The sequence below is a fragment of the Bufo gargarizans genome, chromosome 1 (assembly GCF_014858855.1).
Source record: "Bufo gargarizans isolate SCDJY-AF-19 chromosome 1, ASM1485885v1, whole genome shotgun sequence".
NCBI lineage: Eukaryota > Metazoa > Chordata > Amphibia > Anura > Bufonidae > Bufo > Bufo gargarizans.
The window spans coordinates 5,334,526-5,359,327 of NC_058080.1; the positions used below are offsets into that span (position 1 = coordinate 5,334,526).

At 40.1% G+C, this 24,802-nt stretch overlaps 1 protein-coding gene across 1 annotated transcript in view; it reads left to right on the top strand.

Annotated features, from left to right (window-relative positions):
* The window catches only part of SLIT2 (slit guidance ligand 2), a 284,983-nt gene that overhangs the window by 228,019 nt on the left and 32,162 nt on the right, over nucleotides 1–24,802 (top strand). The window contains exons 15-28 of the mRNA XM_044294220.1: nucleotides 5,848–5,998; nucleotides 7,258–7,332; nucleotides 8,869–9,012; nucleotides 9,936–10,079; nucleotides 16,830–16,996; nucleotides 17,184–17,316; nucleotides 20,199–20,267; nucleotides 20,875–20,946; nucleotides 21,047–21,118; nucleotides 21,275–21,346; nucleotides 21,850–22,013; nucleotides 22,800–22,930; nucleotides 23,020–23,111; nucleotides 24,592–24,731. Coding sequence (XP_044150155.1) covers nucleotides 5,848–5,998; nucleotides 7,258–7,332; nucleotides 8,869–9,012; nucleotides 9,936–10,079; nucleotides 16,830–16,996; nucleotides 17,184–17,316; nucleotides 20,199–20,267; nucleotides 20,875–20,946; nucleotides 21,047–21,118; nucleotides 21,275–21,346; nucleotides 21,850–22,013; nucleotides 22,800–22,930; nucleotides 23,020–23,111; nucleotides 24,592–24,731 — 1,626 coding nt within the window. The remainder of the gene's footprint in view (nucleotides 1–5,847; nucleotides 5,999–7,257; nucleotides 7,333–8,868; nucleotides 9,013–9,935; nucleotides 10,080–16,829; nucleotides 16,997–17,183; nucleotides 17,317–20,198; nucleotides 20,268–20,874; nucleotides 20,947–21,046; nucleotides 21,119–21,274; nucleotides 21,347–21,849; nucleotides 22,014–22,799; nucleotides 22,931–23,019; nucleotides 23,112–24,591; nucleotides 24,732–24,802) is intronic.

The window sequence follows — 24,802 nt, forward strand, 5'->3', positions numbered from 1 at the left end:
GGCACTAAGAACATTTTCTGTAACGTAACTTAATTTATCTTTGTATATATTGACTTGTTCTTGGCTGTCTTGATGGAGATTCTTAATTCATTGGCTCATATAATTATTTCTACATATCAAGTTTTACTGTAGAGAATGTTTTCCCTGCTGTTAACTTCTTATTTTACAGCATGGGAAGCATACAGACGTAGCAAAGCTAAGCCTGTTATTTGGCACAACTCATTGTGATATTAGAATCAAAGTGGTCAACCTACTACACCATCTAGCCTGCCCATACACATAGGAAAAATGTCAGCAAATTCCATTCATTTTAATCTAGCTCAGTCTAAATTGGTTGGGGCCTCCTGAATGTTCATTATGGTTGGGGCCGCAGAGATTATGTTTATGGTTAGGTCAAAACCAATTTAGCACTGCTACGTCTGTATTCTCTTATGTACCATCTAGATACATAGCTTAAAAACAGACAAAATCATAAAAATAAATGAAGAAGGGCTTTTGTTGAGCAGAAATTAATCAAAGTTTGAAGGCCGTGTCCTCTCCTGTTCTTGTCATATGGTATCCAGCTGTTGCAGGTGTCTCATGTTTTACTACTTTTTAAAATTCAGGTTTAGACTCCAGTAGAGAGTTGTTTGCTGTCTGTGTCCTGTGGCCATTTATGACCAGATGTGTGCGTTGCTGTCATACCACCATTTGAGATTTTATTTTACTTTTACATCAATATTGTCTCATTTCAATTCTATTACAACCAGTAAGTGACATCTGTCCGCCTGCTGCAATTCAGATGCAACTTTCTATTTTGTTTCTCTCTCTTGTGTATGTAGCTAAAGAGCAATATTTCATCCCAGGTAGGTTGCAAAACTGCAGTAGGGTTACCCTTATCATGTCCTTACCAGATAAGGTCTTGCATGCACCTCTATCGAAGATAGCTACCTGTGTGCATGGTGCTCCTTGACTGTTTATTCTTAATAATTTACCAATAGAGAGCCCTGTATTAGTTATGTTTTACATGGTGTTTTGTGTTTTGTTGTGTTAAAAAGTTAAAGGGGTTATAAAAAATCATGGACACATAATTATTATTTTTTCCATGGACTGCAGGAAAAAAGTTACCTCATACTGTCCAGAAATTTCTGGATGGTTGGCATCCCACCAGTTCAGGTCTACCCATGACCCGCACTTACTAAAGACAAAAAAAAAAGTGTAAACATAGAGGAAGATGGGAACTGGCCTGAGTAAGGAGCTCCTTCTTTAGAGGCACAGCTTAAAGTTCCTGAGCCCCAGTGCAAAGTCTGAAACAACACAGAGCATGTCCAGATTTATGCAGAAGGGCCTCAGGTGTCAGGGTCTGGGTGCAACTGATACTTCTATACTCCCTGTGGCTACATCCATGCCCTCCTCCAAAAGAAATGGACAACTGTAGATTCAAAAAATTAGTTACTTTAGGTAAACCTACAGTACTTAAATGGTGTTTTATTTTTCATGATGTCCCATGTAACAAAAATACTAAATTCACGAGCTAGAGTTCCGTGTTCATTCGTTTTGAACCTTTTATTTGGTCTGCAAGTGAAGGTCTAGCAGAAGACTTTGTAAAATATCTTCAAAACAACGAAATAAACACTAGCAAAATAATGACCCGTTCATAAAATCCTCATATTTCATAAATAATTCTTCCTCCGCAGGCTAACTATAAAAGTCAATATGAAGTGACTGTGCCATTCTTAGATCCGTTGACAGATGTGACATAGTAGACAGGCACTTGTCAGATGTTTAATTTCCTGAGGGACTCTTACTTCTCTGGCTTCTGTTTTTATGCCTTTGAGTATCCATTTCCCTGCATGTATTTCACATAGTGAGCAATGTGTCCTGAATCGAAAAGAACCTCCTCAATTGCATAGTTACAGGAAATTCACAGTATATATAACAAATAGGACCGAGAGACATGGATGGATGGTTGGATAGATAAATAGATTAGATATTATATAGATCGATTGATATCTAAAGAGATAGATTAATATGAGATAGATAGATAAATAGACAGACAGACAATACATAATAGATATGATAGATAGATATGAGATAATAGATAGATAGGTGTGGCATACACAGAGAAGTAAGGGCCCCATAACAAGGATCAAACCAGGCCCCCCACACAGGACAGAAGGGTTTCTGCCTAAACCCCTTTCAATTACTCTTGGGCCATTTTTCCACTGCCTCGTTTGCTAAAAGTTGCTCCTTTAGAGGGTAGAGTCCTGACCAAGTGTTCACCTCCAGTAGAAGAGGAGATGATCCCAACCAAAATGGGCCCCATAGCAGTCGCATGGTCTGCTGCTATGGTAGTTACACCCCTGATAGATAGATAGATAGATAGATAGATAGATAGATAGATAGATAGATATGAAATAACAGATAGATAGATAGATAGATTAGATATGAGATAGATAGATGTTTAGATAGATAAATAGATAGATAGATAGATATATTCTATTTGCTGTTTGTACTAGTTTATTCTTGTGTGTCTCGTTTTAGGTGTATTACGTTTTTCTTGCATATTAACATGTGCATAAACCTCAGAAGAGTGTAACCTTTACATCTACATACGTTATGTGGTTGATGGTGTGGCCCATCCCTTTCTGTGTCATTTGTGAATTATTATTATCCGGTTGTAAATAAGGGCCAGGATTGTTCTTTGCGATCTCAGGCGGCTCGTGCAGTTTGCTCTCAGGGATTGCATTAAGGCTTTTTTCATCGCTACCTCTTAAGATTCTGAATAGTAGAATAAGGTTAGACGGGTGTGAAGCTATTTCATATGCCAGGCTGACCAAAAATAAAGCTGTATTGTCAGTCCTGATAATACAGGTCGAGGACTACTTTCAAACGTGTAAATCCCATTCAATAAATGCCTTAAGTTTTTATGGTGGGCTCAGTAGGATATGGGAATATTCGAGGCAGGGCAGATTCCCTCTACAGCCTATGGTGAGTCCTAATGTGCTGTATTAAGTGCAGTGATGTTATACTGACCTAGAAGGCAATAAGCGAGGAAATGTACTGTAGTGAGTGTCGGTGTTAACCATTTCTCCAGTCCCGGGCAGCACACTTCTAGGCAGGACCCATTCTACGAAGCAAGTGTTTGATTCCCAGGCCTTTTTTTTCTTAAATACAAGAGGCCTGGAATAACCTGTACACTTGAAATGCTTCCAGCTGGCCCGCGTGCTGAAAGAGACTGTGCTTTACAAGACCCTAATTAATTTCTTGAATTAGAGGTCTTTTCCAAGTCAAAATAGCGTAGATACATTTATTTTCCTCAATGTGGATCTGATCAAAAAAAGCCTTTGTAATGTACCGAATAAAGGAGAGGCAACGGCTGCATCTACTAAATACTTTACAGAAACTATGCTTCTTCATCTATTCCCTTTCTCACATATATCTGCTGGCTAGAATGTAATTGAATTCAATAACATTTAAATTCTAGCCAAAAATGGAAAATTCAGCCTTTAACTGGAGACAGGAGACTTGACATGACTTCCAAAGTGTCACTTACTATAAATGAGTCATTTTAAAGATATTTTACTGTTCAGCTGACCATGGCAATATGACAACCAAGCATGAGGATATGTTCCTGACATGACAACCAAGCATGAGGATATGTTCCTTACATGACAACCAGGCATGAGGATATGTTCTCGACATGACAACCAAACATGAGGATATGTTCCTGATATGACAACCAAGTATGAGGATATGTTCCTGACATGACAACCAAGTATGAGGCTATGTTCCTGACATGACAACCAAGTATGAGGCTATGTTCCTGACATGACAACCAAGTATGAGGATATGTTCCTGACATGACAACCAAGTATGAGGATATGTTCCTGACATGACAACCAAGTATGAGGATATGTTCCTGAAATGACAACCAAGTATGAGGATACATTCACACTATGGGGGAGATTTATTAGAAGTGGTGTAAAGTAAAACTGGCTTACCAATTAGATTCCACCTTTCATTTTGAAAAGGAGCGCTGAAAAATGAAAGGTGAAATCTGATTGGTTGCTATAGGAAACTAAGTCAGTTGAAACCCCCCAACCCTTCAACCCCCAAATCCCTATTCTAAAGTATTCGGTAGTGAAAGGGCTTTTTTGGGCACCAGGCCTTCTGCTACCTCTGTAGGAGGGGGTATTCACAGGGGTACCAGCAGGGGTTGACATGATGAGCTTGGTTATGGGGCCTACCGTCCTTTCAATGTGTCTCTGGCAGTCATTGTGGAAGTTTCTTTTAAACATCTTTATGAATTTCACTTCTGTCTATTTGATAATTATGTAGATTGTGTTCTTTAGTTGTACATCCATCTACATTGTCCATGACCAGCATGTGGACCCCATCGTGTTCTCAGACACTCTCCATCCCTCCGGTATCTCTCATACCTCATCCTACACGTCCTTTGTGCCTTTATTCTGAATTTACACCAAATGTCAGTAAATTGCTTCTCTGGTGTTTATGTCTTGCTCTCTTTCCTCCTGATTACCTTTACTTTTCAGGCATTCACCACTTGGGCTGTAAGTAATATTTCTTTCCCTCAGCTTAATCGTCTCTCTGATCCTCTTTTTTTCCAGCACAACGTTTTTTTCACCTTATCCCAAAGAAACCGAAATAACTGTGGATGTATGTACTAAATTCTCTGTTAATTCACCTATTCCAGTCCAAAGAAAAAACATTTCCGAGTAAATAACTGCCATCATTTCATTCTATTCGGCACATAAAACTCATGTGAAGGGACTTCTAGCTCTACCTCGCCGTGCAATAGCGTGGCCTCCATGCATTATGAGGAACAGGTGTTTTAACAGAGAGACACTCTTACTTTGTCGTACCCATGTCTGGTTTTGATGTTGCGGAAAACAGAGAAAGAAAAAAAGAAGCTTTTTTTTCCTTTCAGCTCTGCGTTTTCTTCTGTCCTTGCTTGGTCTGTACAATTAATACTGTTGCTGTGGGGATTTGCATTCTGGAGAATGAGAATGACCTGCTGCATACAAGTAGTACACCCAAGCAGACCCTCTGATGACCAGACCCCCGCCTTTTCCCTTCTTCTCTCCTTTATTTGGTCTTCTCTTTGGTGTTATGGATGCACTTATGATAACCCAGCGAGATTTTCTGTTGTGCTTGATCTAACCATGTGATTGTCAGGTATGAGTAAAACATGGTTCTGTCAAGCACCATGGAACGTCACGCAGCTTTCTACAGCATGGCAAGCTGCTGAGGCTTGTACACCTAGGAAATATATATAAATACCCGGCCTCGCTGTTGGCAGTGGGGGTACCAGCTCTGCAGTGCTAACTCTGCTGTCAGCAAGAAGCCTAAGAACAGCAAAATTAACTGGTTGAGCTCACTAATCTCTACAACAAAGCCTGCTCAAACTGTAAAGCTATCCGGGTCACTGTTATGCTATATGTCTTGGCTAATAATTGGATCGGTTTATTTGTTACTGGTGAAGGTTATTCATATAAGAGCATGTACCGCTAATACTAGAAAACAACACTATGGAAATTTAACGATAAAACTATAACCAGCAGAAAGTACGGCTGTGCAAAGCTCCAAGTCCATATGTGACCCTGTCACCCTGTCATGTTTTCCCAAGTTTTGTTTCTATTTTTCCAGCAACCCCTGAAGCCTTTTGTGAAGAACCTTTATGTGCACTCAAGCCATGGCGTGTCTGTCTTTAGAGAACTAATGCGCCCCCTTGAGTTCATTACCATTTCCTGTTCCTTGCCCTAATATGGAATTTCTGCAGCAGTGGCAATTTTCGTGTGTCCCCTGTCTTTTGGGTCACTTGTAATTTGTTAACCTGTTTCACAGGTACAGAGGACTATAGGTCCAAGCTGAGCGGGGACTGCTTTGCTGACCTGGCGTGTCCAGAGAAGTGTCGCTGTGAAGGCACCACGGTGGACTGTTCAAACCAGAAGCTCACTAAGATTCCAGACCACATCCCCCAGTACACGGCTGAGTTGTAAGTACATCTTCTTTGTTAATAATGACATTGATTATATGGTGACATGGCGAGAACGTGTCCAGCAGCATTGGCTCAGTATCTCTTATGCAGGGCACTTTATAGTCTATTTACTCTATAGGGTCCAGTCTATTTAGGGTACATATACACTTGCGTTTTTTCTTTTTCGGCATAGAGTTTCCGTCCTAGGGGCTCTATACCGGAAAAGAACTGATCAGTTTTATCCCCATGCATTCTGAATGGAGAGCAACCCGTTCAGGATGCATCAGGATGTCTTCAGTTCAGTCTTTTTGACTGATCAGGGCAGAGATAAAACCGCAGCATGCTACGGTTTTATCTCCGGCCAAAAAAACGGAACACTTTCATAAATGCCGGATCTGGCATTTTTTCCCATAGGAATGTATTAGAGCCGGATCCGGCATTTAAAATACCGGAATGCTGAATCCGCATGCGCAGACCGAAAAAATTTACAAAAAAATCGAAACGGACCCGTTTGTCTGTATGAAAAACGGACAGACGGATCCGTTCTTGCAATGCATTTGTAAGACGGATCAGGATCCTAATCAGTCTTAAAATGCAATCAGTTGGCATACGTTTTGCCGGATCCGGCAGGCAGTTCCGGCAACGGAACTGTCTGCCGGATTCCTCTGCCGAAAGTGTGAAAGTACCCTTACTCTATAGGGTCAGGGGGGTAGCTATAGGGGGTGCAGAGGTAGCAGTCACTACTGGGCCCAGGAGCCTGTGGGGGCCCAAAGACCCTTGTGCACATAAGAAGACACTGGTATTATAAGAAAGTGCATGCAGGTCAAGTTACACCTCTGGCTGGAGAGAAGGCGTTAGGTCAAGAATTTGGCATGGGGGGGGGCACCATTTAAATTTTTGCCTCAGGCAGCAGGAAGGCTTTGAGCTTCCCAGCCCCTGGCCGCAAAGAACTGAGGGAAGGTGGGCCCAAGCTGAAGTCTTGTACCAGGCCTGTAAACCTTTAGCCACGCCCCTGTATAGGGTCATATATGAGAATGGAAAAAATGTTTAGAAGTAATTGACTGTGATTGAGGGACTTGACCACAAACTAGTTGAGGAGCTCAATCCCTGGCATCTACTTTACTACCATGTCCTGCCTAACAGGCTCACTGCCCAAGAGACAGCAATGCTCAAGACATAGTGATTGTTTCCAGAAGATTGGGATTTTTTATGTGATAACTGTATATCCACAAGTTTTTCATACATTTTTACTAATTGTAATGTTTTGTTTTTTTCAGGCGTCTTAACAACAATGAATTTACAGTGTTAGAAGCAACTGGTATATTCAAGAAACTCCCCCAGTTGCGAAAAATGTAAGTCTTAACTTCAAACTTATTAGTTTGCCTACAATTTTCAGTAGTTGCTCTGCCTCCCCACTTGGTGGTAGGTGTTGTGTATCCATATACAAAAGAGCAGTTAAGTGCACTGAGAGCAGGCTCAAGTCCACTCTGTGCAACCTTGCTCCTCCTGCTATCTCTATCAGCTCAGTCATCCCACCTGTCAATCGAGAAGGAGGGGCTGTTAGAGGAAACAGGACGAGCAAGGGTGCACTTCGTGGCTTCGGCCCACCATCAGTGCACTGGACTGCTCATTTGCATATGGGTTTAAAGTACATTCTCTCCAGAATGAAGCAAGGGATCACTAAGTGAAAGGTATCATTACATTCAGCTGAGCTAGGCCTACAAGGCATCATGCCTAGTTTAATAGTATATTTCCTTGTGACAGATTCCCTCTAAGCAGAATTTGGAAAGATGCCGTCTTTTCCAATGTTTAACTTGGCTTCACCAGTAAAGTTCAGTGTTAGGATATAGAAGATGTTTATTTTCTCTCTCATGCAGAATACACATATATCAATCAATCCCTTAGATTTGTACCTAATTGACTGGTTCAGGAGGGTCTGGTGCTCATTTTGGGTCATTGAGTTTTACATAGATTACAACTAAAGAGAAAACAAAAAGTTGCCTTTCAGTCATTCCATGTATTGCGGATACAGTCTATTGCGTTAAAGGAAACTGAGAGAACCAATTGTATTGGTTTTTAGTATATAGTGAGAAACTCATTCATTCATCTAAAAAAATAAGTCATATAACATGTATTTAGATATAAGTTTAGTAGCTCTTGGATATGTCCTCCTTCATGACATTTTTTAATTATTTTTCTAAGTAATAAAACAATAAAATTAATATTAAAAAGAAGGAAGATTTGTAAATGGGCTTCATTAAAAAAAAAAAAATAAATTTACTCTGTCTAGTGCTCCAATGTAGATCTATGTGACTTCATGGTAACAAACTACAGTCATAACTTTCAGTCATACTCCCATTGATCTGCCCCTTACTATGTGTTGACCTACCTTGTACATATATAAGAAGTTAGGGGCAGATGGAGGAAAGAAATATGACTACAGGATCAGACTACACAGGGCTGTTTGTAGTCTGTAACCAGGGAAACATAACAGTTGGCCTTGTTGCTGCAGACATAGAATGGTAGGAGATTTTATCACATCTAATGTAGTAATAAAGCCATATGAGAGTCCAAATCTAAGGACTTACAGGATGAAAAAGTTTGAATGTAGAAAACTGGGGTTAAAACCCGAGATAGATAATACACATTGCCAAATTAAATGCATACAGAGGAAACAACAAAGGAAATGGACAGTTCTTCATCACAGATCTTCATCCAGTATGACAGAGGGAATCAAGATGATGGATTTTATAAGGTCATGTTCTCCTTGCCAGGGAGAAATGTTGAAGTTTAACCACTTTTATGTGTTACATTGGCATTGTACCCAATGTTCGTTCCTACATTTTATTTAGATTATTAAATTTATTCTTTATTCCTTACTTTTTTAGAAATCTGAGCAACAACAAGATCACGGATATTGAGGAAGGAGCCTTTGATGGGGCAAATGGAGTGAATGAACTCATCCTGACCAGTAACCGAATAGAGAATGTACACCGTAAAATGTTCAAAGGCCTGGATGGGGTGAAATCATTGTATGTATCAGCAGCTTTTTTTGTAAATTGAGAAAAGAGACTTATGTAGTGAAATGTCTGCGTCGTAGTACTAATGATAGTCTATGTGGTCTCAACATAGTCTCATTGTTTTCTATCAACAAGTAATTATTCCACTTCAGAAGGGGTTTTCAGGGGCTTAGGCTAGTTTCACGCAAGGAGCTAGGACCTCCGGCCCCATTGACTATAATGGGGGTGGGCCGGAGTTCTTGACCTTAAGGGCCGGAGGTGGGCCCTTAAGGTCAAGAACTGGACAAGCCAGTCTGTAGGTGGCAGCAAAAAGGTCATTTGCTGCCGGGGTTAATTACCCTGGGAATATTGAAATCTGATCTTTCAGACTGATCTTTCTGTTCACTAAGGGATGCCAGTGGGGGAGAACTGAAAATGGTTTTCCGAGATTTTTTAACCAATGACCTATCCTCTGGATAGGTCATCAGTATCTGATGGTGGGGGTCCGACACCCAGGACCCCCACTGATCATCTTTTTGAGAAGACACTAGTGCTTGCAGTAGCACCATGGCCTTCTCTTAGCTAACCAAGCACAGCTCTGTACATTGTATAGCGGGTATGCTTGGTATTGTACTCAGCCCCGTTCACATCAATGGGGCTGAGTCCCGCCTAGGCCATGTGACCGATGAATGTCATGTCCTATGGCCTAGTCTACTGTAAGCGCCAATGCCTTCTCAAACAGCTGATTGGCAAGGGATAGGTCATCAGTTAGAAGAACTCAGATAGATAGATATTTCTGTAAGTCATTACGTTCTGTTGGGTGCTGCACACAAGATCTGTTATGTGGACAATCCTTTACTATACTTCTGATTCTTATGGTTCATAGGTGATGGTAAATACATGATATTTCTAGGTCTAAAAAGCTATAACTTTTATTTTTCTCTGGCTTCTTGCAGGATGCTGAGAAGTAATCACATTACCTGTGTGAATAATGACAGCTTTACCGGTCTGAGTTCTGTGCGCCTACTCTCTCTCTATGACAATCAGATTGTCACAGTGGCCCCGGGAGCATTTGATACGCTGCATTCTCTGTCTACATTGTAAGTAAAGCCTGAAGCATAGCTTCCCGCCAGTGTTCAGTTCACCTTATGCCAAGTAATCTTAGTTGTTACTTCACCTGCCCATATCTGAAAATTGCTTGGGGTTGGTAAGACTTGTTCTGCAGCAAACACCTGCTTCCTTTGCAGCAAATGGAATATCAGTAGCAGGGCCTGCGCAGCATACCATCTCTCCATCACTTATATCAGGCTGCCTCACACTGGGAGAATTTAGTGCAAATGAATTCACAGATTTTTTGGTTTTAAGGTTTATTTTACAAAAAGTATGTACCAAATGACCGGCTTAATATAAAGCAAGATACTTTATTACATTAATATTACATATATATTGCCCCTAAAAAGAAAAATCATAAAATCTTTTACCATTACAATGCATAAAAACAAACAAACATCAAAACATATTCCATATACATAGATGTGTGTTCACACACGGTCTCGGTCCCTCTGCCTTATGCAGTGCGGAGCTCGCGCACTGCTAAATTGTAATAGAAAAAAGTTCCTTAGTGATATCAATATAATCAGTAGCCCCGGAGAAGACACTTGTTAGGGCACTTTCACACTTGCGGCAAAGATTTCCAGTAGGCAGTTCCATCGTCGGAACTGCTGCCGGATCCAGCAATCCAGACGCAAACTGATGGCATTTGTCAGACGAATCCGGAGGCGGATCCATCTGACAAATGCATTGCAATACCGGATCCGTCTCTCCAGTGTCACCTGGAAAAAATGGATCCGGTATTATTATTTTTTACATTTTTAAAGGTCCCGAATCCATTATGCCGGAACACTGTAAATTGCCGGCATTCCGTCAAGTGTTCGGGAGATAAAACTCCAGCATGCTGCAGTATTTTCTTCGTCCAAAAAACGTAAGAGGGACTGAACTGATGCATCCTGAACGGATTGCTCTCCATTCAGAATGCATTAGCATAAAACTGATCAGTTTTTTCCGCTATTGAGCCCCTGTGACGGAACTCAATACTGCTAAACGAAAACGCTAGTGTGAAAGTACCCTTACTTGTAGTAGTATGGGGATCCACGTGTTACTACAAACAATTTCCAATAGTTTTTCGAGCTAAAATATAGATACGATGTCTCCTGTTTATATATAAAAAGGTATCAGGCTCTTACCGCACCTTGGATGCACCGATATCTCGATGTATACAGACGTATAGTGTTGCTGCTATGTCCTGCGCTAGTGCCGGCGCTCTCTGAATTGTAGCGCTAATGGACCTTTGATACTTATTGGAGATATTGTAGATAGTTGTGGATAGTGTGCTTGAAACTCTGTAGTGATCTTCTCCAGATTTTTTAAATATATAGGTTGATATCGCAAGGGAGTATTCACCAGACTCGTTTCAAAACCTGGAGCGGTTACTTCCTCAATGGTGCTAGTTGTAATCAGGGAGATGGACGGAACCAGCTTTTATGCTATGGTGCTTCACAAAACTGGACTGGATTGGGTCTCACCGGTGTGATTACTACAATCTGGGACCGGATCATGTGAAGATAGTGTATTGTACAGATGTCAAGTTTTTTTTAATATGAAAATACATTGCATTTAACATATTTAAAATAGGACAGATATTACATATGTACTAAGTCTGTTGTGGCACATACTTTCCATATTGGTTTTCTATGATGGGACCGTTGGGGGAAATGCAAGACACGACACTGATATAAACACACTGGTGTGTCCTGCATTCCTCCACCGGCCCCCTCCACGACGGGATCTCCTAGATTTCTTTCCCACAATTTTTGTTTGTATCAGCATTTTCATTTTTATTATTATTATTATTATTATAGGAAAAGAGAAGGAGAAAAAAAAAAAGAAAACAACATTTTTTTTCCTTTTTTCTTATATTTTCTCAGTTATTATATTAAATAAGGGGGGGTAGTCCATTTTGGAAATAGTATATGTATGTACATGTTTATAAATTAATATTGAAAAAACGGCAGCATTTGAATAGGGTGTAACCTGAGTGAGGAAAGTTCCTCACCAGAGTGTATACCTTTATATGGCTCAATCTGGGCAGTGAAAATAAAGACCTAAGACATATACTCACACTCTTGAATAAATATATTGTATAATGTATATCAGAAATATATTCTATTATTTAGGCAGATTGGAGAAATTGATATGTGCCCTAATAGGGAAATTATAAGACACATCAATATTATATACTTTGAAATAAGGCCAAGCAAAATGGCTGAATGAAATAAGATAAATGCAACACCTGAACGTCAGATATGGGGTAGGGAATTTAAAATAGAAACCACTCCCGGAAGGCATTAACTAGCTAAAAACTCTTGATGTTGTTTGCCCAACATACATATAACGCATCTACGTAATGTTCTAATAGAGAGATGCGATATGGAAAGTATGTGCCGCAACAGACTTAGTACATATGTAATATCTGTCCTATTTTAAATATGTAAAATGCAATGTATTTTCGTATAAAAAATAAATAAATGATATCTGAACAATACACTATCGTCACATGATTCTGAACAATACACTTCACATGGTCCGGTCCCAGATTTTAGCAATCACACTGGTGAAACCCAATCCGGTCCAGTTTTGTGAATCACCAAAGCATAAAAGGTGGTTCTGTCCCTCTCCCTGATTACAAATAGCACCACTGAGGAAGAAACCACTCCAGGTTTCAAAACGTGTCTGGTGAATACTCCATTGTGATATCAACTTACAGGTTGAAAAATTAGAATATCGTACAAAACTTTATTTCAGTAATGCAAATTAAAAGGAATTGCATTAATGCAACTTAAAATTAGAATTTTGTGAAAAGGTTCAATATTCTAGGCTAAAAGTGTCCCACTCTAGTCAGCTAATTAATCCATAACCCCTGAGCAAAGGGGACCTGAGATTGTGACTTTGGGGTTTCATAAACTGTAAGCCATAATCATCCCAATTATAACAAATAAAGGCTTGAAATATCTCGCTTTGCATGTGCGATATATTACAATTATTCGAGTTTCACCTATATATATATAAAAAATCTCGAGAAGATGACTAAAGAGTTTCAAGCACACTATCCATAACTATCTACAATATCTACAATATCTATCAAAGGTCCATTAGCGCTACAATTCAGAGAGCGCCGGCACTAGCGCAGGACATAGCAGCAGCACTATACGTCTGTATACATCGAGATATCGGTGCATCCAAGGTGCGGTAAGAGCCTGATACCTTTTTAAATATAAACAGGAGACATCGTATCTATATTTTAACTCGAAAAACTATTGGAGATTGTTTGTAGTAACACGTGGATCACCATACTGTAACAAGTTAAAACTGTTTTCCGGGGCTATTGATTATATTGATATCGCTAAGGAACCTTTTTCTATTACAATTTAGCAGTGCGTGAGCTCCGCACTGCAGTAAGGCAGAGGGACCGAGACCGTGTGTGAACACACATCTATGTATATGGAATATGTTTTGATGTTTTTTTTTTTGCATTTTAATGGTATAAGATTTTATGTTTTTTTTTTTTTTTAGGGGCAACATATATGCAATATTAATGTAATAAAGTGTCTTGATTTATATTAAGCCGGTCATATGGTACATACTTGGTATATACTGTATATGCTAGGTGGATTAGCAGATCGAGCTATACTTCGGTATTGTTATCTTTATTTTTTAAAATATAATAAAATCTATGAATTTGCCTAGTATTTCCTAATTTAAAGGCTATTTTGACAACTTTGGAGACAATTGTATTTATGATTGCATTTCACTCATTTGGGACTAAAAAAAAATCTTTTTTTTTATTGGTCTTGATTTAAAAAAAAAATCTTTTAAAGCTTTCACTTTAAGTGTATTTTGCAGAGTAGCAGGCTTTTTGTTTTACACCGAATCTGTCAGAAAGCTGATCTGAAGGCTCAATCTGTAGCCCTGACAGCTCATAACCACTCATTTAAGCTATTACGAGTTTACCTATAATGAGTGTTTAGGAGCTGTTAGGAGTTCAGAGATGAGGACTACAAGTTATGCCTTCGGAGCTGCTCTCTGATGGATTCAGTATAAAAAGGAAGCCTGCTCGTCTGCAAAATGCACTTAAAGTGAAAGCTGTAGAAGAAAAACTGTTGAAAATTTTTAATAAAGACTAATTAAAAAATATATTTTATTTCAAAATGAGTGAAATGGAATAGAAAAAAATGCCCCCGAAGGTGTCCAAAGCTTAAAAAGTTAAAAGCAATAGGAGGTTACTAGGCAAACTTCACCATAACTTGGGAACAAATTGCACATAAAAATTGAGTGCATGCCCTGCACCGACTTTATTATGTGTTTTCGACGTCTTTCTACACAATTTTAAAACATTTCTAGAAAAGAATGCATAACATTCTTTATACAGTATAATGAATTAGACGTGAGTATAAAAAAAAAAAAGAGTTGGTGTAAAGAAAAGTGTAGACCATTGTATTGGTAAATTCAGGACATTTAAGCCCTGCCCTGGGAATGCCCCATACCCACCTGAGAATGCCAACTCTACATAAGCCCTGTCCATTTTTGAACTTGGAACAATCTGAATTTGCTGGAACTATCTATGTCTAACATGTCTAGCAAGATGTACTACATTTATCATACAGTTTATGTCACTATAACCAATTTGGCTCAGTTTCTGCCTGAGGGATCTAGTTTCATGCTGTCTATATTCTGGACAGTATTGTTAATTTTACCCCGTTGTATGTACATACCATGCATGGATTTTCTATGTCAGCAATCTTTAACCCTCCATTGTACAAGGTTTAAAGTGACTTCTGCTCCAGTGCTATGCTGTTTGAGCTGAGTTGCATAGAAAATTGCATTATGATGGAACACCCTATGCCTAGGTGAAATTTAGAGGGGGCCCCAATTAAAATTGGGTCATCTTCAGGTAGTTTATACAATTATCTCAGCCCTAGTCACCTGTTTACCCCCAACTCTTTTCCATGTTCTTTAGGTTAATTCCCTACACCCGTGTTTGACCTGTTGAGAGGGGGTCCCTGCACAGGTTCTCATCCTAACTTTTTTTTTGAATTGGCACAAAATTGTTATTTTCTGTCTAAATGTGGCTAAATATTGGCCTATAATTGGTGCTAAAAATTGATATATTCTGGGGTGATTGTCAGGTATTTCCAGCTTTTTGAAGGGAGGGAGAGTACATTGCCATTGCAGTAAATTGAAAACCATTTACATGAGACACAGCGGCCACCGAAAACCTTACTACCTCATGCATATTGAAATGTGACACTCTACACCTAGCAGCTAATTTGTGAAAATTAAAGATGACATGTTTATGAAGGCCGGCGATGAAAAAATAAAGTGGTGAGATGCCAGGGGTATCAAGAATTGCAAGTGAATTCATTTTTATAACTGGCATGTAATCAACTCAGCTGTCAGTTTGAATTGGAGAGCGGCACCGTGAAGCCACCCAAAGATGGAAATCACAAGATGACAAATTAATGGAATTGCGCCTGTCGGTTAAAATCCAATAACAAAAAAGTAATCCGCCTTCATCCCTATATCATATTACTGCATTGTGTGAGGGGAGAGCTGTGACAGCCAGGAGGACGGGGTACTGAAATAACCTGCTAAATGAGCTGGAATAGGATTCACAGCAGTAATCTGATACTGTTGTCTGCATATGTGGATCCCTGGAAGGGAAGTCATGGCCCAAAGTGCGAAAACATAAATGTTGGTTGTATATAATTTTGGAATTCTTGACACTAACACAGTACCAACTGCACCATTTCACCCTATTGCAAGGCACTGAGAAGCTACAGGTAGAACTGGCCTGTTGTAGATGGGGCATTGTGTTCAACTTCAGGGCCACAGCATAGGGAGTGTTAGAGGTAGCAGCCTCAGCTAGGCCCAGGTGCCTGAGGAGCCAAGAAGTCCTTCTTACACAGAAGTCAGCAAGACAGACTTTGCATTGGGGCCTTTTTAAATTCTTAGGCTTATTCAGACTGCTATAATTTGGGCACATTTTAGTGTCCATAGTAAAGCCAAACAACCACTAAGTCTAGTAATCCTAGCCTACTGCATCATACTGTTTATTTGCATCATTAGACATGACTTCTTCATGCCACTGAAAGGAGACAAAATGTATGCAACCTTGGCAGGCCGATTTGGCATGTCTGGGTCCCCAAGCAAAGTTATGTCTGGAGGCAACCTATTGCACCACTAAGCTCCACCCTGTTACACAACTAAGCTCTACCCCATCATACCACTAAGTTCTGCCATGTCAGTCCACTAAGCTCCTTCCCATTGTCCCGCTAAGCCCCACTCTCAGCAGCCTAGGGTTATTCTGCTACTGCTCTACAGCTGGGAAGGGCTCCACAGGCCTCTTTGGAGCTGAGTGGCTTAACAGGCGTTATGTCTTCGCCCTTAGTTGTTTTTTTCAGCCAACCACTTCTGGAGGCTTCAAACATTTGCTCGGTATTCGTGATGGTAAAGTCTGCCACTGGCCTTGTAGATACTCAGGACCAAGGATAAGTTGGGACCCAGCTCATGTTGTCTACAACTTACTTTCCATGGGCAGTGAGGATGGAAACAACTTCTCTGCTTCATACTGACTGTCTTAAACCAATACATAACATCTTTTGCTTGTCTGAAGAAACCAGAAAATGTAATATTTAGCAGAAATACTGGTACTGTACAGTAGATGTTATGCAGTCCTACAGAATGTATATATGTTATATTCAAGCCTAGCATAATCTATTTCTTTGGCATTGTAGGAACCTTCTGGGCAATCCTTTCAATTGTAACTGCCACCTGGCCTGGTTTGGAAATTGGCTGAGAAAGAAACGTATTGTGACTGGAAACCCTCGATGCCAAAAACCTTACTTCCTCAAGGAGATTCCAATCCAAGATGTCGCCATTCAGGACTTTACTTGTGATGAAGGTAAACATGAGGCAATATTCTAGTCTTACTCGCTGTAGTTCATGTACGACAATAAGGCCTCATTCAGACAGGCATTATATGACTTGACTGTCTGGCAACCGTCTGGATAAGGTCTTAAAAACATTTCCCTAGCGTAAATATATATAATAATAATAATAATATCATTCAACTCCTTTGTATACACCAGGGAATGATGAAAACACTTGCTCACCACTTGCTCGGTGCCCAGCTGAGTGTGCCTGTCTAGACACGGTAGTCCGCTGCAGTAACAAAGGTCTAAAAGCATTACCCAAGGGAATACCCAAGGATGTCACAGAGCTGTAAGTACCATTGATGGGTGGGCTGTATATGTCAGCCCCATGTGCAGTGAATCAGTATGAATGGTCATCTGATTGTGGAAAAAATCTGGGCCCATTGGATATTAAAACCAATGTAACAGAGGCTGAAAACTCATCCTGATTAGTTCCCAGAGTTCTAATATGATGTAAGGGCTGATCAGCCACCACCATGTTCATTGTAGTATTCATGGCAATGACACTGGTAATAGACATCAGCAGATGTAAATGAAGCCGAGGAGCACAGCTGGTGATAGCGATTGACAGCGCCTGCCTGCCCAACTCATGCCGATTCAGCAGTTTGCTAGAAGAGCAGGCTAGCTAGATGAGTGTTTACTTTTTTAACAGTTCCAAGAGTGTCCAGCCACGTACAGGAAAAGGTTTAAACATATGGAATAATGCATGCTATTATTGTAGCGGAATCAGTGTAAAAAGTTCTGCTCTCTAGAGTAATTTCCACGCCTTTTACTCACCTCTCTGCAGCTCTGGCCTCCTCACTTTGTGTGCGTGGGCAGCAGTTTATCCCATCAGAACATCATTACCTGCATCTCCCAGGATGCACTGCAATTAGTTGGAGTCATTCACCACTTCCTCTCCTGCATAGAAAATAGTCCCTCACTCACAGCAACAGAGATTCCATTGTAGCACTATGTAACGCCTGACAATTTGCTTCTCCACTGTCTAGAGCAGAGGTGCTCAACCTTTTGGCCCTCCAGCAATTGCAAAAGTACAACTCCCAGCATGCCCGGAGAGCCTACAGCTATCAACCTACAGCAGGGCATGGTGGGAGATGTAGTTTTACAGCAGCTAGAGTGCCGCAGGTTGAGCACCCCTGGTCTAGAGAGATAAAGCTATATACTTTTATGAATTTAGAAGTTGGGATGAATGAATGAAAGGTGTCTGGGACTCACTAAACCCGCACTAAGATGAGGAAGAGAGCAGGGAAGCTACTGCTCATGTCGGTCCACCGAAGCATGTGTTATATGAACTAAATAGTAGTATTTACCTGGGTGTGTAGAGAAGAAATGTATTGGATCTCACAGTGAATACCACCTTAGATGGTGTAAGTCCGCCACTCAAATCAAGAGAAGGTGGACCACTATTTCAACTGCAGGTGAAATAGTAGGGTGTGCAACCAGAGTTAAAAATATACTGTAGTACATTTTAAAAAAACAACTATATTTTTATTGCTTATATAGTGAGGGAATACTTTATTTGAAATGCCCTATTCATTACATAGTAATACTTTTTATGGGTTTAAAATGCTGCAGTTGATGGTGACAGTAACACGGAGGCAGGTGGTGCACTTTAGCAGTTCTTTACTGAAGATAATAGTATAATTCAAACAGTAATATGGCGGATGCAATCGGCACACAACTAAAATTTATTGAAAACTCCTGAGCAGTCTCTAGAAACACTATTCCACTGGAGAAACCACAGCAATGCAGATCTTTAAATATTCTCCTTAGGATACAGTTCAACAGTTCTTATACTAGGTGCCCTTTGTGCTTGATGACTCAAGGGCCCTTTACACGGGCCAATTCTCATCCAGATGATCGCATACAAGCATTTATAGGAATGCTCATTAGTGATTATCTGGCGGTGGAAAAGTGCAGCCGATTATCTGATGAACGAGCAAACGGTAATCGCATCATTCATGCGGTCACAAAAATCGTTGTTTGCCAGCAGCAGAATGGGCTGTGTAAAGAGCAACTGCTGCCAGCAAACAATGAGTCAGCATGGAGACGAGCGATGGCATTAGCAATCACTCCTCCCCATACCGTGGAGGAGATTGCTGCATAAAAATGCAATTAGCAGATTGTCGGAAAGGAACGCTTCCTTCCCAGCAATCGCCTGCAATATTGGCCCCTGTAAAGTGGCTATCAGACTCACTCTGAGTTGTAATCCACTGCTTGTGCTGAGATCATGTTCTTCTTCTCTTGCAGTCCAATTCCCCGGTGTTGGGGCTGTCCTACAGCCTATTCTCTGTACTGTGTCTTTAACTTACAGTACTTCCTGTCTGCATTCAGCACTTCCCACTTTCTAAGTCTGTAGATACTTCTGTTTCTGCTGTGTCTCAGTCCAGGATACCTACTGCAGTCCTGGACCTGTGGTGTGTACACTCCTAAAACTTCCCCAACTGTCTCCTGAACTTTGGTTCTACCTCCCTCTTGCTTACACACAGCACCTAGATACTCTAGCAGGTTCTGCATACTAGGCGAGTGCAGCTTCTCAAGGTGTTACAGGGGTTGTCCACTTATGTGAGCAGGACATGGTCAGGACAGGTTATATCAGCCATTGGAGGCAACAAGAATGGTCATATTCACTGATGTGAAAATCGCGAGGAATAAAAACAGAAAGCAAGAAAGTTTATCAGTATTTTGAAAATGTAATGATTTGCGTATATTGAGGGGGTGGGGAGGGGTTATAATGTAAGCATCCCTAGATCAGGTACTTCTCATTATATTAGTGTAGTCTAAGCAATGTCTAATAAATACATATGTGCCAGGATGATCATGAACATGTCTATCTTACTCCTCAAGGATAGTCTTCAGCTATGTCCCTACATAAATCATTCCATTGTATTGTTGCTTTGCAGCTTAGTGTTCACAGGTGAATTGTTACTTGTTCAGTCTCTAGGTTTATGTCATCTGTTATAAAATAGCAAAAAAGTAATCAGCCTTTATGTGAATCCATTATGCATGCTACTGACTCAGAAAATTAATTTATGACTTTTCGTACTGTTGTATTTTTTATTGTGTTCTCACCATCATTTATCTTTCAGCCTCTGGGAACTCCACAAAATTTAATGAAATCTTTTAAATCTCGTGCACCGTGATGGATTTCACTTTGTTCTCTTCTTCTAGGTACCTGGATGGAAACCAGTTTACTCTGGTGCCAAAGGAGCTGTCCAATTACAAGCACTTAATGCTCATGTGAGTATAGATATGGTGGCGCCTTACAGCCCTGGGGTAATAGGTTAAAATCCAACCAAGGACAATATCTGCATGGAGTTTGTATGTTCTCCCCTTGTTTGTGTGGGTTTTCCTCAGGGTTCTTAGGTTTCCTCCCACACTCCAAAGACATACTGATAAGGAAGTTAGATTATGAGCCCCATTGGGGACGGCAAGTGATGTCTAAAGTGAGTAAGTAATAAAATATGATGGGTAATAATAAAAGGCCATTATAAAAGTATTTCTGAGATATGGCATGAAGGCCAGCTGCATTGTGGGCATGTGGTCGTGATACTGGATTAGCAGTAGTGCCACACACACGGCCATCTTTATCTTTCTAACCAAAAGCCATAATGATAAAGATATAACAACTCTCTAAAAACAACACAGAAATAATTGTAATAATTATAAATAATAAAATATTGTGAGAACAGAAGTCTGGCCTGTAGCGCCAGCCCTTCACCTAGCTACACCGCTGTGTTGGCACCTATCATACTACAGCATCATTACTAACTTCTGTGGTGTCTATGTGTCCTCTAACAGCATAGAGGGCCATATTAAGATGACTTAATGAATTTGTCTTTTTCAGTGACCTGAGCAATAACAGAATCGGCACTCTCTTTAACCAGAGTTTCAGTAACATGACTCAGCTCCTCACTCTGTAAGTAATTTATCACATTTCCATTATAAAGTGCGTAGTGACAGAAAATAGAAGTTTCTTCTAATACTGTGAGCTTTACCTCCCTCTACTTCTTCTTCAGGATTCTCAGTTACAATCGTCTTCGATGCATTCCTCTCCGGGCTTTTGATGGTCTTAACTCCCTCAGGCTCTTGTAAGTAGTGGCTCACTTCTATCCCTCATACAAATATCCATAACATCCATAATATATTCCAGAAAACCGATTTTCATCCTGTTAGTTTTGTTTATAATATATTGTCAGATATAGCTGATGATTGCCGCTGACCAACCATGCTCTTGTATCCTACAGGTCCCTACATGGCAATGACTTATCTACTATTCCTCAAGGGGCTTTTGGTGATCTGTCATCTCTGTCACACTTGTAAGTTGTTTGCACAAAAAATATGAACACTTTTTTTAGAAAGGAAAGTAATAAACTGCAAGTTCTGTTGTTGGGTTGAGAAAAGGAGCATCTAGATGTACCCCCTGTATATAATTTTGATGAAGCAATGCTATATTTTAGTTCATTTTGCTTAGAAGCCTCCCTACATTACTACATGTATATACCTTGACATGAGCTCAGACTCTTGGAATATTGAATAACATGCTGTCGTATACAGATGTTCTTTGATGTTCCATGTTCACTTTCCTATTGAATTATTCCATTTAGATTCATAAAGAATGGTATGTTTTTTTTACATCCCACACAATTTCTTCCTTCCCTGTAATAAAAAGTGACAATTACTTGAGTACATTTGCAGAAATTAGACCTGACGTACTAAAAATACAAACAGCAGGAACCCTGAAATAGATCCTATATTTCACAATGCTCCATCTGCAGTTGAGTTGTTCTAAGAGAAATCTTTCCCATTCATCCTGTTCCAGGGCAATTGGGGCAAACCCTCTGTACTGTGACTGTAACATGCAATGGTTGTCAGACTGGGTCAAGTCAGAATACAAGGAGCCTGGTATTGCACGGTGCACTGGACCTGGAGACATGGCTGACAAACTTCTCCTTACTACACCATCCAAGAAGTTCACGTGTCATGGTAATATCTTCTTCAGTATCTCGGTATATTTCACCACACTTTAGACCCAATTAGATCCCATTCGGGAAAAGTCTAACATTTGCTGATTTTTAGTAAATGCTTTCGGTGTATGTATTAAAACTAACACTCATTCTTTTACTTTTGGCCTTGTGATAATCCTTGCCCTAGAAATTCCAGGGCCATGTGGTTTTCTTGTTGCAGGTAAGGGTCATGGACCCCTAACCCCAAGATATCAAAACAGACTTTCTCCTACTTACCTCCCCTAAGATGTACCCCTAAATCTAAACACGCATGTCACTTTTCCACACCCCTGTCTTTGTGCTATATCTTCAAGTCAACTGAAAGCAAACCAGTTTTCAGTTGTAGTTGAAATCATTGACTTTGCTGTCTGAAGATATCCTTGTCTATTGATTGTCTATTATATCACTGTAAGTGTTCAAAAAAATATGACGACATAACTACAGAATCTGCACCGCCCTGACCAGCACTGACCAGCAATGAACCTACTGACAAATCTGTGCTAAAACTTTTGGAACTTTTTTAATACATTGGGGGAAACCAGTGTGTTCCACTGATAGCGTCTCATTCAGAAACTTCTGTCATCTAGATCATTAGTCCTCAGCCTGTGGTTCTCTAGTCATTGCAAACTATAACTCTCAGCAAGCACTGACTTCATGGGAACATGCTGTGAGTTGTGGTTTTACTCAAGCTAGAGAGTCACTGAGATCTAGATTTTAAAATTTTAGGCTTTCGTTTTAATATTGCTATATTCGTCTTCTGGTTTAGGACCTGTGGATGTCAAAGTCCTTGCCAAGTGTAATCCATGTTTATCCAACCCATGCAAAAATGAGGGTACCTGCAAAAACGACCCCGTTGACTTCTACCGGTGCACATGTCCCTATTGGTTTCAAGGTAATGTTAGTAGTAGAACTTTTTGTTGTCATGGTAACTTGATTCTACATTTTAGGTTAATACATGTTGTATCCTTTCGTGCTTCTAGGGTCAGGACTGTGATATACCTATCCATGCTTGCTTCAACAGTCCCTGTAAAAATGGTGGAACATGTCACTTGAAAGAAGGGGAGAAGGATGGCTTTTGGTCAGTAGTAATAGTTTGTTGTTATTTTATTGGTGTTACTATACCATCTACTTACACATTCTTTGAAATTCTTGTATGTTTAGTAATTAGATGTGTTGCAGTAAGAGGTGGAATCTGTCACCTTGGAAATGAAGTTCAGTGTGTTTTATAGCAGGATATGCTGAGCAGATTGATATATAGATTTTTGGACAGTAAAGCTTGCATTGTATGTATTCTGATCTCTCTATGCTTAGGAGTCCAGTGGTGGCCGTGCTCAGTGATTGACAGGTATCACTGTATGCACAGAAGGCATCAATGACCGCACACCGGACTCCTAAATATATGAACAGCAGAAAATCAATGAACAAATCCAAGTTATACTGAATCGTTTGCCACAATCCAGATATCAATCTGCTCAGCTCCTCCTGCTCTATAACATATTGCTGGTGGGACAGACTTCATGTTCAGGTTCCCTGTAAGCCTATGTCAACCGAGCTGCAGTTCTTCGAATAACATCTAAATAAAGACTAGTAAATATTGTAACTCTGTGTACCCCATACCCTATGGTATCAGGTGTACATTTCTATCTTGCCCATGATGTACAGGCTATTAGTCTAGATGGAATGTAGATGGCATTTATCATACCCATATGTATATTGTATGTTACATTAGCTAGGAGCCAGACATATTTTTCATTCTACATACCTATTTCCAAAAGGTAATCAGGTCGATGAAATGACACTTTTACACATATGTTGGCAATTTGTTCCATAGTATCCTTCCCTTATTGCTTCCACATGCTGAGAGAAAAATATGGCAGCTATATCATGGACAGCTATATTTCCTTTTGTAGAAAGCTTCCCATCATAGGTTTTTGCATCCTTAGCTCCATAATTTATGACCACAAGTCTGCTTATCTTAACATCAGTGGAATCCACCAGTTACACTGTGGAGCTAGCTCAGCTAGGTTACCTTACCAGCACCATTTGCACTCTACAGTTGAGCATTATGCTCAGCTTAATGACCCATATATGAGCTGAATTGATGTCTCTAAACCTGGCAGCGTGATAGGGAATGGTCAGTAGCTTTTTCAACGTGTTGACTTCAATTGGAAGTGCAAGCTAGAAGGGCATAGCTATATGTGAGCATAGGTATCATTTGCAACTTGGCCCGTCACAGTCATCAGGCTCCCTCTGACATGTAAGAAGATACCAGCATTTTAAAAGACAGATGATAGTTGAGGGCCTGTTACACATTTTGCATTGGGTCTGGGAGCTTCACCTTATGTTTCTAGCTGGGTATTATCCAACGTGGATCAGTTCTCATCTGCTAGATGAGGCTTAAAATCTGGGTTTGTATGGCCATGCTTAAGAATCACAGGAATACTTTTGTACATTTTATAAAACTTGAAATGAATGACAGAGACCATATGAAAATCAGAGTCCAAATTCTTCAGATTGCCAATGACTTTAAATAAGTTGTTCCATAAACCTTCTTTAAGGTGTACATGTCCAGATGGGTTTGAAGGTGAGAACTGTGAGGTGAACATTGATGACTGTGAAGATAATGACTGCGAAAATAATTCCACTTGCGTGGATGGAATCAACAACTACACCTGTCTTTGTCCACCAGAATACACAGGTGAGATCATGGAGATATGGTCACTATAATAATGGTTTCATAGGTAATACAGTATCTTCAGAGCCACCCCC